The sequence below is a fragment of the Podarcis tiliguerta genome, assembly GCF_965153285.1.
Source record: "Podarcis tiliguerta genome assembly, chromosome: 1".
NCBI lineage: Eukaryota > Metazoa > Chordata > Lepidosauria > Squamata > Lacertidae > Podarcis > Podarcis tiliguerta.
In genome coordinates this window covers 113,601,397-113,616,223 of record NC_139534.1, presented here as the reverse complement: position 1 = coordinate 113,616,223, position 14,827 = coordinate 113,601,397, and the positions used below count along the sequence as shown (strand labels likewise).

Below are 14,827 nucleotides of genomic sequence, written 5' to 3'. Positions count from 1 at the left end.
AATTCTGGCTGGCCTTAATAGTTGAGCCAAGATGCTCATCTTGAACCTAAGCCTCACTGTGTTCAATGGGGCTTACTCCCAAATAAATGGCCATTAGCTTCCTGCCTTAGCTTAGTCCATGAACTGAGGGAGGGCAGCATGAGCTTGTGTTCCTGCTGGCCAGCCAAGGGTATTGCAGAGAGAAAGGCAGGATCTTGTTTGAGGGGTGATAAGCTGCTGGCTGCCAAAATGGCCAGCGCAATCCACATCTCTAACTTGAAGCTGGGGAGGGATGCAGACCGTCTTTGTTGTATTGAGCCCCCACCAAAAAACCTCAGTGTAACAGTATGGGTGATTCCTGCTTGGTCTGCAGCTTCAATATAGAAAGGGCGGCTATATCCTCTTGTCACCCTTATCATAGTATGGGGTGACAAAGTGAATCCCTAGTCAAGAGAGAGCCTAAGCTGTGTGTCTGGCGAGTTTCTTTGAAGAATTGCTCACTACATTAGTGAGTAGCCACTTTAAGGCAAGCTTTCTGTATATTGTTATAGCGCTCCTATATAACATCAGGGACTGGTTAGTGAATAGCTTTGGTCATGGACATATTTTCCTAATTGCCACAGGAATCGTAGCTATTGCTAATGTGACAGTGACGAATTCACTCTGGTATATTAACATTGTTTAGTGACTGGGCTAGATGGACCTTGATCTCGCAAGGCAGTTATCAGTGTGTTTTTTCACGGGTCTTTTATCACCATTGAAATAACTGTGCAAAAGGGGAGGGAATCAGCTCATCTGGCACATATAAGAGGTCCTTGTAAGAAGAACATTGAGTTGAGTAGCCTTTCACCTTTGCTCCTTTTTAAAGTATTCAGACTGTAGCGGTGATAATGCTAACTGACTGTGTTGATTTCTTCCTTCCAGAGAAGGGACAAGAGCATAGTTGAGTCATTAGCTTGGGAGTTTTTCTCAAACTAACCATGTTTAATCGGGGAACTCCTATTCTTTATTTAGCAAGAGAAAAAAACCACAATCTTTTCAAAATGGCAAAAGGAATTTCCACCTGTATGAAATGGAGGTTACAACAGTGACTTTAGTTGTAAGTTAAAACTAAACGCTAGTTAAAACTAAAACTAAACATCTTTTGTACGTCTCCATGCCAACTGATGCTATAGCCTCCCATGTATTCACAGAGCCTGGCAGGGGTGGTTCAATACATATTTCTGCCTACAATGGAGCAGTAAATGATGTCCTCAAGGTGCATAGTACCTCCAGTCAAGGTGCATAGTGCCCAACCAAGGCTGGTCAAGCTACATTGGCATTTCAGGTAAAAAAAAATCCCAGAAGCACCTCTCTCTCTCTCTCTCTCTCTCTCTCTCTGGCAGTAAAAATAGAACATCAATAGATTAAATAATGCCCTTTCATGACACCCAAAAGCAGCAGCTTGAAGCAAGAATCTCATTCTACCTAATGGGAGATATGGCTGTGAGCCAGGCTAGGGTAGAGGGCTGCCTGACCAGGACCTGAGCCCTGAGATCAGTTGCTGGAGGTAGGATGAAGGATTGAGGGTGAGTCTAAAGTCCAACAGGCATAAAGTACTGATCTTACCGACTAGGAAATGGGCAGAAGCCAATGCACGTAGTATTTATACTCACACTAGCCATGTCAGAGCTTTTGTACTGCATGCTAGCCTCAGCAGCCGTTGTTATGTACCTGCATTGCCTTCTGAGCCTGAAGAGAGGTCTTAGGCCCGAATGTGTACACAGCTCTAAATAACTGGTCTGGCTCCTGGTCATGAGGTTTCCTGCAGACGCAGTAGCCATAGAAATAACTATGGTAGATGGCATAAGCAGTACAGGAACAGGGGCAAGATGAGACATCCTGTAAACAGATGTGACCTGCCGCTGGATTTTAGGGTTTTTAAATGACAAGTGAAAGAAAAAAAATAAGGTACTTTATGGCTCATGCTGAAAAGAGGGTATTAGTTAAGTGTGTGGAATAGCTCAGTGGTGCAACACACGCTGTGCCCGCACAAGGTCTCAACTTCAGACCCTGGCATCTGCAGTTAAAAGTATCAGCTGATCAGAAAGACCTCCTCTTGAGACCCTGGAGAGTTGCTGTCAGTCACAGTAGAGAATACTCGGCTAGGTGGACAAATAGACTGTCCTGATATAAGGCAGCTTTCAATATTATTACTTCCTGTCTGTTTGTGGTGTTGCATCAGAAGCAAACCCTCATGGTGGAGCCATAAAAATGAAAATTGCACAATGCCAGGACTCAGTTCTAAATCTGCCCTAGGAAAGAAGTATGTTTTTATTTGTTATTCAAGAAGATCAAAGAAAAAGAATATTCATAAAATAGTATTATATAAATTATCTCTACATGAGACAATACTGTGCTTAATCTTAAATAATTTAATGTATTAGATACTGAACTAACCCTATTTATAACTGATAAGTATCAGTTGTGTAAATTGAGGTATATATGTTAAGATATTTTGTATTGCACTCTTGTCAGTCATTTAGAGTGAAAGAGTAAATGAAAATCTGCTATAAAAGCAAAGTTTCATGTTTCAAAACGTCTCCTAACAATTTACTGTATATGCATTTGTTTGTTCTTGCCCTTCGTTATTCCAATAAAATACAAAGAAGTTGTCTTCTATCTGCCTTCCTTCTCTTACTTTTAAGTTTACAAGCTTAGACATATAACCCATTTCCTAAACTCTAGAGAGCCAGGAATTTATTGACAGCGTAGGGAATTTTTCCACTTTCCATCTTTGCTGATGTTATTGTTTCTTGGTTGTCTTTTGAAATTAGTCTTTTGCAGTATCCGGATACTGTTGCAAAAGGGTCTCTGTGGAGCTCTGACAAAGGATGTTCTTTATTTCTGTTAGTGCAGGCTCCCAAAATATTTTAATTATTGCGCATTCCCAATCATGTGAAAGTTTTACATTTTCAACACCGGTTGCTTATTGCTGGGTGTTTTTTGCTCATGCTAGTTGGGTCAAGTTCCAGCGAATCATGATCTTATAGAAATTTCCCTTGAGATTCATGCAGAACGGTTAATTTGTAAAAGGAATGGTTTCATTTCAGCCAAATGTACCCCACAGATTGGCCCCTGTGGTTGTGGAGGCATAATGCACTGCTTATAATGCAGTAGGGTATGTTGCAATTTGAGAAAGGTAAAACATGTTTTTCTGGAACAAGTCCATTTGATCTTGTCCCCTTCACAGCATTGCTGACCACAGTCTGTTTTAATTGAACCTGAGTAGATGGCTGTAACTGTCTTTCTTTGCAGACAGGACCCAACAAAAAATGGTGACCCTTTGTCAAAGAGAGTTCCTGCTTGCCCATATGCATGGCTTGGGTGACTGGGGTCATGTGGCCAGAGCAGCACAGTATCTCAAGATCTGTCTGCTATTTTACTCACTCTCACACACCCAGTTTTTTGTTAGACTCAAAAGCGCTACAGGGAAGGGAGTGCCTCCATTGCTTCACATACAAGATCCTACATGCAGTACATCTCATTTTGTAGGTATACATATCACAACTCAGTTACATTGACTTACAGCCACACACATCTCTACTCTTTATTTTATTTCTGAAAATACTTCTGTACTGCTTTTCATGTGGTTTACCAAAGCAGCATACAGGCTGATCAACAAAGTTAGCTTAAAACAAAACAGAATATACCAAATAAGTTGCACAAGCACAATAAATAGAGCCAGCAATTCCCAATCCACAAATTCCTAGGTGAATAAAAGTGTTTTTAATTGCCATCAGAAATATCTTACCGAGGTGCCTGCCTGGTCCCGGTGGGGAGATTGTTCTATAATGCAGGCACCGCTGCAGAGAGAGCCCTTTTCCTGGTTGATGCCTGGTCAAGTAGAGCAGGCTGAGGCACTTCCAGGAGGGGTCCCTCTGAAGATTTGAGTGGCTTGGCAGGTTCAGGTGGGATAATGCATTGCCTTAGATAATGGGGTCTTAAGTTATTTTGAGCTTTATAAGTCAATACCAGAACCGTAAACTTGGTTCACAAGCAAATTGGCAACCAGTGCAAACTGCCAATCAAAAAAGGGTAAAGGTAAAAAAGGCAAAGGACCCCTGGGCTATGGGGTGCAGCGCTCATCTCGCTTTAGGCCGAGGGAGCCAGTGTTTGTCCACAGACAGCTTTCTGTGTCATGTGACCAGCATGACTAAACCGCTTCTGGGGCAACGGGACACCGTGATGAGTGCCAAAGCGCACGGAAACGCTGTTTATCTTCCCACCACAGCGGATACCTATTTATCTACTTGCACCGGTGTGCTTTTGAACTGCTAGGTTGGCAGAAGCTAGCAGAGCAATAGGAGCTCACCTCATCATGCGGATTTGAACCCAAGGGTATAGTGTACTAACAGCCTTCTTGGCCCCAGCATTTGGCACCAGTTGCAGCTTTTGATCAAAGCCTAGGAGCTGCTGCCCCCTATAGAGCAGATTACAGTAGTCCAATATTTGTCCTGAAGGTGTATATTTTTAGGACCCTCTTATTTATATGGGTGCAAGTTTTTTTTAATGGTTTTTAATGTTGAAACCTGCCCTGGACCTTGGGGTGAAGGATGGGTGATAGATAGATAGATAGATAGATAGATAGATAGATAGATAGATGATAGATAGATAGATAGATAGATAGATAGATAGATTTTCAACAGCACTTTTTGTGTGCTCATAAGTTGCATAAAACCACTATACCTGCACATCTGAAACATTTATAGGAAGTGATTTTTTCTCAAATGTCATTAAGAATATAAAAATGTACATCTAAACAACAATTAAAGCTGGGATAGCATCATCAAAGGCCCAGGAGGGCCTGAGTTGAACAGATAACTTGGTATTAGATGATGGCATATTTTCAGCACAAGGAAAGTGTGTGGTAAGAACTGGTCCCTCGTATACAGCACTTTATTGCCTTTATAACCCAATCAGTTAGAAACTCGGGTGTATATAAACTAGGTGCCAAAGAGCACCTTGAATCTAGGTTGTGGTTGCCCCAACAGAATATCTATTCACCAGGTGGTTGGATTAAATGACCCTTGTGATCCCTTCCAATGCTACAATTCCATCATTCTGTGGTCTCAACTACATTGCTTGACTGTAGCTTGCTCTTACAACAATGTCCCAGTATGCAAGAAGGAGAAACACACACAGTGGAAATGGAAATGGTATTAACTATGGGGTAAGGCAGAGGTTTTTAAACTGTGGTTGCTAACCTGGCACCCAGAAATCTCCATGTATTTGCAATTGGACCCACACCGGTAGCAAAAAGCACCTGGCTAATTTTGAACATGGAACCAAACTTTTCTCCAAAGTACTTAAGGTCGTGCATGGCAATCCCGTGTTGGGTTAAGCTGATGGAAATAGTGGCTGACCTAAGGTCATCCATTGAGCTGGGAAATAGGATTGTCTTGAAAATGTCCATATTGGCTACCACAGATTTTGCATTTATTTAAACTGCTGTGGTTTAAATGCAATGTGTGAAAACATTTTAAACATTTTAAAGCTCCACTATTCCCCACTGAATACAGTGGGATTTACTTCCATGCAAACATGCATAACATTGGGCTACCAATCTCTTAAACTGTAGCAGCACTGCTGATTTTGCTTTTGCATTCTAAATGTGTTTTTCTCACTCAGGCATTTGTCATAATGAATGTTCTCTTACTGAATTAAGTACAGTATTAAGTACAGCTGTGTACTTGGGAAGACAGCAGTGATTATGACTATTATTATTTTTTGTTCAGAAATGGAGGCAAAGAACCTACCTGAGCCATGTCTTGAAGTTTTATAATGGATTATGGAACTGTGTGCTGATGAGCCAGCAAGTGGAATGCCTGAGTGACTGAAGAAAATGGGTGCTAATGCTTCGAACTACCCTCATTCGTGTTCCCCAAGGGTAGGGGGAAATTCTCAGGCACAACAGACATTCATAGGTAAGTTTCTCCTGTCTTTAAGTTTTAATTTCCAGGGCATAGGTTGTGATATCTGTAAAAAGGAGAGAGAGAGAGAGAGAGAGAGAGAGAGAGAGAGAGAAAGAAAGAAAGAAAGAAAGAAAGAAAGAAAGAAAGAAAGACTAGCAAGTTATAAAGATCTAAAATACTAGGATACTGTGAACTTTGTGGGTTCACACAATTTCCATTTATTACATTTATGAGTCATTCTGTAACAATGTTCTCTGAGCAATGAGCAAATAAAAGGACTTAACAAAATCATAAATAGACTCAAGAAAACACTAAAAGCCAACAACCAGGGCAGTACAATGTAACTCTAAGCATATCCACTGACATAAAAGCAAAATAACAGTCTTATAAGGTTAAAACATGCATCCAACCAGCAGAGATTAAAATTCTTTTCGGCACTAAATTGAGGTTATTCAACCATCAAACATCAAAACCTCATCAAGGCTGTGCAAAGTATTAGGCACCGAATTTTTTTAAATGTAGGGTTAGGGAGAGCATCCTATAATGGGGGGGGGGGGCACAGTAGTGAAGATTCTCTGCTTGTACAGCCAATCTCTAAATAGGATTAAGAGGCATTTGACAAAGGGCATTCATTGATGATGTTAGGTATATATACATGCAGGTTTAATAAGTAAAAAACATGACTTTGATTTGGCCCCAGAACTCAATCTGGAGGCAACCAAGGTGAAAAAGAACTGGTCTGATATGTTCATAATTGGTAACTACCATGGCAAAATGTGTTTTTATCTGTTTTGGATGTACTTTGTAATTATAACATTTGGAATATTTACCTTGAATTAAATGCATTGTAGTACTTATTCAGACTCCCTGGATGGCAAAATCAAAAAGTGTGCAGACAAGGTGGCAATGGTCTCAATGTCAAGAGAGCATGCCTAGCCTCTCCCAGACTACCTCACTAGCTCCTCCCCTCAGATGCAGCAGGAAGGTGTATGGAAGTTTTCACATCTCTTTTAAACCAGCCACACTTGTTGTGATGTCTGAAGCCTGACAAACCCATTGGCCTTCTTAAGTATGGTTAGCTGAAACACGCCAGCTTCAAGACATGGGTTATGCAGCTATCTTGTTCCAACTAACCATAGTTAAGACCAACCACAGTTTAGAATGTGGCCATAATGCTAAACTGTGGCTAATTGAAATCAGAAGTAAAAATTCCCAGTCTCCTTAAGGCTATGCCAAAGGAGAACATGGGATGCATGAGACAAAGGCTTATGCATGTAACAATAATCCAGTGCTTATTGTTATGTCAAAACTGAATCTGTGTTGTTGTTTTTTACCTCGTTCCTTGTTTCTTCTGTGAATCTAGTTTTCATCTTGCCCTTCTACCAGTTTCAACAGTGTGTTAACGGTGCTGCCTCGACCTGATTTTCAGTTTCTCCCACAAGCAACCTTCTGCCCCACATCCAAATATTTTGCTGTGAGTCTCCTGTCTAGGGGCAGGAAATTCCCCTTGCACTTGTGTCCTCACTTAGATGGCATTGGATACAACCACAGATTACAGATTTTTGATCCTGGAGATACATCATTTTATTGTTGTAGGTTCCACATGCATGTTACATCTAGACTCATAAGCAAGCAGCAGGGTGGGCTGGCACAATCCCAAGTCCCACTGTAAGTAAAGTATATGTGCATTAGTAATAGGAGTGAACAAGGGTCACTTTAGCTTTATTAGGCAATCAGCTACCCCTTAAAATACAATTTGCTCGGCTGTGGCATGTGGAAGCTGTTCTAAAGTTCAAAGTGTTATGCAAGTCAGTTTCTCATGGATAAAAAAATTTTCTCGGCTGCCACAAAATAAAAGGCCAGATCAGATAAGGAGAACGCACTTAACAAAAATGAGTTTCCACCCCCCAACACTGTGGGGCTGGAAACAGGTAGGAGACTGCAGATTTCAGAATTAAAAACTAGGCTTCCTGCAAGTTTGGTGTTTGAACTCCATGATTTTGTCAGGTTTTGCCTCTGGCACAAACTTGGAATAAGTAGACTATTAAAATAACGTCTCATTGTTAGCCCATCAGACTTAATAGCAAAATTGTCCTTGCTCAAGGTAAATCTTGGGTATTAATTAACCCTAAGTCCTTTGGAGGCTTCCCTTGAAGCCTCAATTACTACTTGAATATTTCCAACTTGCAGCAAGCCTGGTTTTTGTTCACTTTTCTCTGGAGCATTTTTTGAAAGTCATGTTAGATCTTTTTTGTTTGAACTGCCTTTTAGGATCCATGGTAAAATGGCCCCAGGTGTGTGTAGCAGGGACAAGGCAGGGTTGGGCTTCTTTTTCAAGCTTTCCTTTAGAAAGCTACAGCCAACTTGTGGAATTGAACAGGGAAGAGTCTGAATGCAAATCTATATTAAGAGGGTACTGAAAGTAATTATAATGAACTTGCAGAGCATCTTTAAAATGGATTTCAGGACAGTCCCAAAAGTATTGTTCTGTGGAAATGTAAGAATTGTTGTTGAGTTGCTTTCATGGCCCTTAATTAAAATAGAACAAGTATATCTATGTAGGATTTTATACGTAAGCAAAGCAGATTTGTTTCATGCCTTCTGTGAAACAATGAAACTGTTGCAACATAACATTATGTTGGCGAGATTCAGCACACCCTCCATCATAAAGCTTGCAGATTAGTGTAACCTAATCCTCTTTGTCACACAGCTGACCCATCCTCCTGGACCTCCCAGGTGGAAATGTTGATTTGTTATATGTTAATTTGTTCCCTGGCAGGGCATCCTCTAAACATGTTCCGTCCTGGACTCATCCATTTAAATGGTAATAGCTGCTGCAGGACAAACTTCAGGAGACTTGATTGCATATGATGTCATCCCTGACTTGCCTAGTCTTGATTGGTGTTTCACATGACCTCCCCCTAGCAATAATTATTGGTTCATTTTGTAGGGGTGGAGCAACAATTTTGTCACATCATCTACAGTTTGTTTTAAACAAAGTGTATCATAGGGGAGGGTGCTTTCTTTTTTGATCCCATGAGCCAGGCACCTTTTGGTTTGCTCCATATCTGAAATAGTTTAGAAAAGTTAACGTTTTGGAACTTACAAGCTTATGTCTCCTGCTCAGTAGTATTATCCAATCCACCAGAGGAAGGATTTTGCCTAAGTGAGGGTTGTTTTTTATGTTGTTCCTATGTACTTCAATCTAATATAATCTATTTATTTTAAAGAGTTCTTACTGACTAGTTATCAGTATTAGATTTCACCTATGTTGTTAACACAGTCATCTTAAGACTGCTTGATTATGCTCTTGGCTTCATGCCCAGATCAGCAAGAGAGCTCAGAAGCTTGGTTAGATGAGACAGGGCCAGAGACCTTGCTTCTCATGCCTTCTGTTTTTGTTTTGTGGCCTATCCAAGACACCGTAAGGCGGTGGCAGCTAAGAAAAGTAGTATTTGCTAGTGGATTAAAACTCTGTGTTATACTTGGGCCAAGTATATGATACTTACGCAAAAGCACAAGAGCGTGAAAAGCAATATAAAAGTTGAATGAAACCTTTGCATGAGGAAGAGCATGGCATCAATTTAATAGATATAGATATAGTTACATAAATACGCGTCAGTTTGCCTTGAGGTACAAACAGTTTAAGACAGAAGTGCTTTCTATGTCCGTGATGGGACTACAAACATTTCACATTGTTAGGTGCTACCTCCCTCGGCCAGTAAAGCGAGATGAGCGCCGCAACCCCAGAGTCGTCCACAACTGGATTTAACGTCAGGGGTCCCTTTACTTTTACCATAACATTCTTAAGAATGAGCCTCAGATTTTTAGATGCTAGGCTTACCCAGAAGATTATGTGCATAGAAGAAGGTTCTGAATTGGTCTGCAAGCTGATATCCTGATGGGGAGTCCAATTTGTCCCACAAAGTCATTTTCCTCGAACACCTGCCCATCAGCTTACATCACCTGTGTCCTCATTTAAGCAAGAGGGCAGGTGAGAAGATAAAGGAGCCTGTACATGTCTTATTTTCCTTCTCCCCACCAATGCTCTCTTAAAGGAGAAGCACGGAACTTCTACAAAGACCAATTCTGCAAAGTGCCTTAAGGCTCCTGTGTGAGTCTTCGCAGGCTCAAGTGGAAATGTGGGAATTGTCTTAAAGGCCTTTGCAAACTTGCTGTTTGAAGGAGTCTCCCTCCTTTTAAGCATTGCTTGAGTGATGTTAAAAGGAGGGGGGGCACTGCTTCCAAGAGTGTTTTTGCAAAGGGCTTTCCGACAGCCCTACCCACACTTCTGTTTCAGGCTCCAGAGGCTCACATGGGACTGCAGGAGCTGTCTTCAATTCCTTTGCAATCAGCAAAACAGCTTTGCAGCAGTTGCAGGTTCCCACGAGCCAGACAACCAGGGTGCATGGAAATCCCATGCAAGGGATATTGAGAGGTGGGCAGCGGTGCCCACCTGGCAGTTATGTACCACTGTACAGTGGTACCTCGGGTTACATACACTTCGGGTTACATACGCTTCAGGTTACAGACTCCGCTAACCCAGAAATAGTGCTTCAGGTTAAGAACTTTGCTTCAGGATAAGAACAGAAATCGTGCTCCGGCGGCGCAGCAGCAGGAGGAGGCCCCATTAGCTAAAGTGGTGCTTCAGGTTAAGAACAGTTTCAGGTTAAGAACAGACCTCCGGAATGAATTAAGTACTTAACCCGAGGTACCACTGTAATGGCATGTGATTGCCTGCTTGCCTGTCAAATTTGCCCTGCGAGGCCAATCCCAATAATGATCTGTCCTGTGGAGCCACTTATCTCTGTGATAAATGATGCAAGCAGGATGCAGTTAGCTTTAAAATAATAAAAAATGTATCCTTTGTAAGATATCTCACTGTACTGGCTTTCCAGAAGACCGTATATGACTAGCAAACATGGATAGTCCTCAGAAACAGGATAATGAACAGACATAAAATAGATAAAAATAGTGAAACCACAGGAAAGCAAGTGGGATTTTTCCACTTAGTCACATATTCCAGATAAATGATTATAGTTTCAGGCCAGTTCTCCTTTTTGTAGCTGATGTGAAAAGGAGGGAACTCAATCTTCTAGTTGTCTAAGGCATTGGTCTTTAACCAATAGGTTGGTACCCCTCTGACTGAAGACAGGACAACATTGCCAATGCTATTTTCTTTTTAAGAGAAGCAGAAAGGGGGAGGGGGATCTGATGAGAGTGAAATGGGAACATTCAGTGTTTTAAAAAGTGTCTCTGTACTGCAGGTTAGGGCTAAGTGTTGGTCCTAGGTCTGACAAGTTGATGACTGCCAATGTAAAATTATTCCTGTGCGTGTTACTGCTTTTGAGTCCATGGTTGTTGACTTGGTTGGTCCACTTTTTTTGCTCTACTTTGTGCTTTTATAGAAGGTCTTTGTTTTTATTATTGTGTTTTGGCAATTTGTTACTGTAAGTCACTTAATACTGTAGATCACTTAGTATAATTGTATAATTGCTAGCATTATTATTATTATTACTATTTGTTGTTGTTGTTTATTTCATTTCTGTACCACTTTATATAACATAAATTCATAGCAACATAATTAACAGGAAACTAAAATATCGGCTTAAAGATTTCAGACTAAAGCATTACAAAGGAGGTCAGCTACAGAATGCACATTTAATGCTGCAGAGTTAACAAAAAATTAACATTTCAAAAGAAAACATTACTTAAGGAAGTTAAATATAAAATGCACCTTTTAAAAGAGCACAATTGGCAGGAGAATAAAATATTATCTTAAGCACAGAAGATGCTTGCTGCACACATTTAACTACCATGTGTTCCAGGGTTTTCCGTATTAGATCCACACACCGTTCTCCTTTTTGTTTCAGGAACATCCTCCTATTCTCATCAAGGCTATGGCTGTGAATCCAAACTGTATAGCCTTGACCATGGCCATGAGAAACCTCAAGACAAGAAAAAGAAAAGCTCTGGGCTTGCCACCCTCAAAAAGAAGTTTATTAAGCGCCGAAAGTCTAGCCGGTCTGCCGACCATGCCAAGCAGATGCGTGAGCTACTCTCAGGCTGGGATGTTAGAGATGTCAATGCGCTAGTGGAAGAGTATGAAGGAACATTAGCCTTAAAAGAGCTTTCTCTACAAGCTAGTTTGGCAAGACCAGAAGCCAGAACGTTGCAGAAAGACATGGCTGAACTGTATGAGTTCAAATACTGTACGGATGTAGATCTAATATTTCAAGAGACTTGCTTCCCTGTGCATCGTGCAATTTTGGCTGCAAGGTGCCCGTTTTTTAAGACCCTACTTTCTTCTTCACCGGAGTACGGTGCAGAGATTATAATGGATATCAACACAGCTGGCATAGACCTGCCCATGTTTTCTGCATTGTTACACTACTTGTACACAGGAGAATTTGGAATGGAGGACTCGAGATTTCAAAACGTTGACATCCTTATGCAGCTCAGTGAAGAATTTGGAACACCAAATTCTTTAGATGTTGATATGCGAGGGCTGTTGGACTACATGTGTTACTATGATGTGGTTCTCAGCTTTTCATCTGACTCTGAACTAGTTGAAGCTTATGGTGGAAGTCAGAGCTGCTTAGATGAGGAGCTCAGAGCGCACAAAGCTATAATTTCATCACGGTCCCCCTTTTTTCGACATCTACTACAGCGGAGAATACGGACCGGTGAAGAAATCACAGATCGAACGCTAAGGACTCCAACAAGGATTATACTGGATGAATCTATCATACCAAAAAAATATGTGAGAGTGATTTTAAACTGTATGTACACAGATTTGGTGGACCTCTCTATTTTGCACAGCAGTCCCTCAGTGGGGAGTTTAAGCGAAGTTCAGGCTCTTGTAGCAGGAAAGCCAAACATGACAAGGGCTGAAGAAGCTATGGAACTTTACCACATTGCTCTCTTCCTGGAGTTCAATATGCTTGCGCAAGGTATGTAGTAATTTTATACCTTTCAGAACCTGTTGCCCTACTTGAATCTGAATGCAAATTTTAAGTTCCTCTCTTATTGAGAGAGTTTTCTTGGTTTCCGCATATTGAAGACTGTGCTTATAGCCATCTCACGCTAGCTAGGCAAAAATGTCTAAGGTTAGACTTCTGTGAGTGAAGCTGTCAAAACTGGAATTATCAACTGATTAAAAGAATCTTAATTAAAGCTTGTATAATTAATTAACTAAGTTCATTCTTACTTGGAAGCAATTTGCTCTGTCTTTAATGGGATTTGCTCCCAGATAAATGTACATAGGATAGCAGCCTTAATATGTATAAAGTTGAAGATAAACAATACTTCTATCAAAAAAGGATAACTTTTTTGCATTTAGATCATGCATGCATGTGTCACAGCAGGCACCAACTTAAGAGCTATTTGTATATGTGTGTAAGAGAGAGGGGTACTGTCTCTTACAAGACGGCACCAGGTTTTTAAAGTAATTTCACAAATATGTTTTAATGGTGCCTGCTTCCTGACTGGAGCTCTTCAACTGATAAAAAGACTAATCAACTAAACAATTCCTAATGTGTACATGACAGCCTCCAATGGAAGATGGGAAGCAACCTTGTACCAACTCAGCCTATTGGTCCATTTAACTCTATATTTTCTGCACTAACTGGCAGCAGCTCTGCAGGGTTTCAGGGAAGAGTTTTCCCAGCTCTATCTAGAGCAGGGGTCAGCAACCTAAGGTTCATGGGCCACAAGCGGCCCACAGGGGTCATTTAACCGGCCCACGAGCCACCCCGAACTGAGCCACCCGCTCAACTGCGCTAAACTGATGCACCGTGGGGACTCACTTCCACAGTGCCAGAAATCACTGGAGACGCCGGAAATCGTGCGCACGCTCACATGCACACGCAGTCTGGCCCACAGAGGGATCTCTGCTGGAGTGAACCAGCCCAGGCGAGGTAAACCTTGCCAACCCCTGATCTAGAGACACCAGGGATTAAACATGGGAAGTTCTACATGCTTAGCATGTGATTTAGCAGCTCTTTGGAGGCACACTACGTCCAAAACAAACCCTAAATATGTGTGCTTGGGAGTAAGCTGCACTGAACACAGTGGATTTGCTTCCAAGTAAATGTGCATTGGATTGCACTCTTAAAAAAAACCTACTTGTGCAACGGCTTGCACATACCATGCTCTGTCAGTGTGGAAACAGCACTTCCTTTGATGGTTTTTGACATGTTCTTTCTAAATTACTTTATTTCGAACAAGAATTAGGAGTCTGGAAACTCTTCTCCCCCCTCTTTTTACATGGGCCCAAGAAGTAGTGTTGGGTAAGATCAGGACTGACTTGTTTTTATTTCAAAAACATGAGCCCTTCACAGAAATCCTTGCGTGTTTTTGAATATTATCTACCAACTTGTCTGGAGATTCTCAGGAATGCAGATTCAATGTCAGTTATGATTCCCTTTCAAATTATTCACATTTACAACATAAGAAAACTTTTTAAGCTTGTGAGGGATTTCCCTGTTGAAAGTATACTGTTTAAAGAAATTTTATAAGCCCATGGGGAAAAAATGAAGGTAATATTTGCTTTACAGCACTTGTGAATTGCAGTGTTAATTACTGTTGCAGGGTTCTTGGACTTAATCATGCTACAACAGGTTCCCCATCAGGTTGGACAATGTTTTTGGAAGTGGATCTGATGCTATAGCACAAGAGTGAGGGGAATCTTCATTTTAGTTGCAGAGATTGCAATGTTCATGCATGACTGTAGGGTTCTCTGTATAGAATGTTTGGATATTACTCTTGTTAGACACACAACTCAGATGAGGAATTATGCCATACTCCAAGTATGTGCTTGTTATAGTTGACCAGTGCTCGGGAATTCAACCCAAAATATGTGAGCAGCAACTCAAATCCTACTTGAAAGAGGG

General features: G+C 41.1%; 1 protein-coding gene across 4 annotated transcripts in view; it reads left to right on the top strand.

Moving 5' to 3' along the window:
- Positions 1 to 14,827, top strand: part of BTBD7 (BTB domain containing 7) — a 78,246-nt gene that overhangs the window by 25,655 nt on the left and 37,764 nt on the right. For all 4 annotated transcript variants that reach the window (XR_014509812.1, XM_083434620.1, XM_083434621.1 and 1 more), the window contains 2 exons: positions 5,757 to 5,945; positions 11,807 to 12,886. Coding sequence is in view for 3 of the 4 variants with exons in the window: in XM_083434620.1 (XP_083290746.1) it covers positions 5,864 to 5,945; positions 11,807 to 12,886 (1,162 nt within the window). In the remaining variant the exon portion in view is untranslated. The remainder of the gene's footprint in view (positions 1 to 5,756; positions 5,946 to 11,806; positions 12,887 to 14,827) is intronic.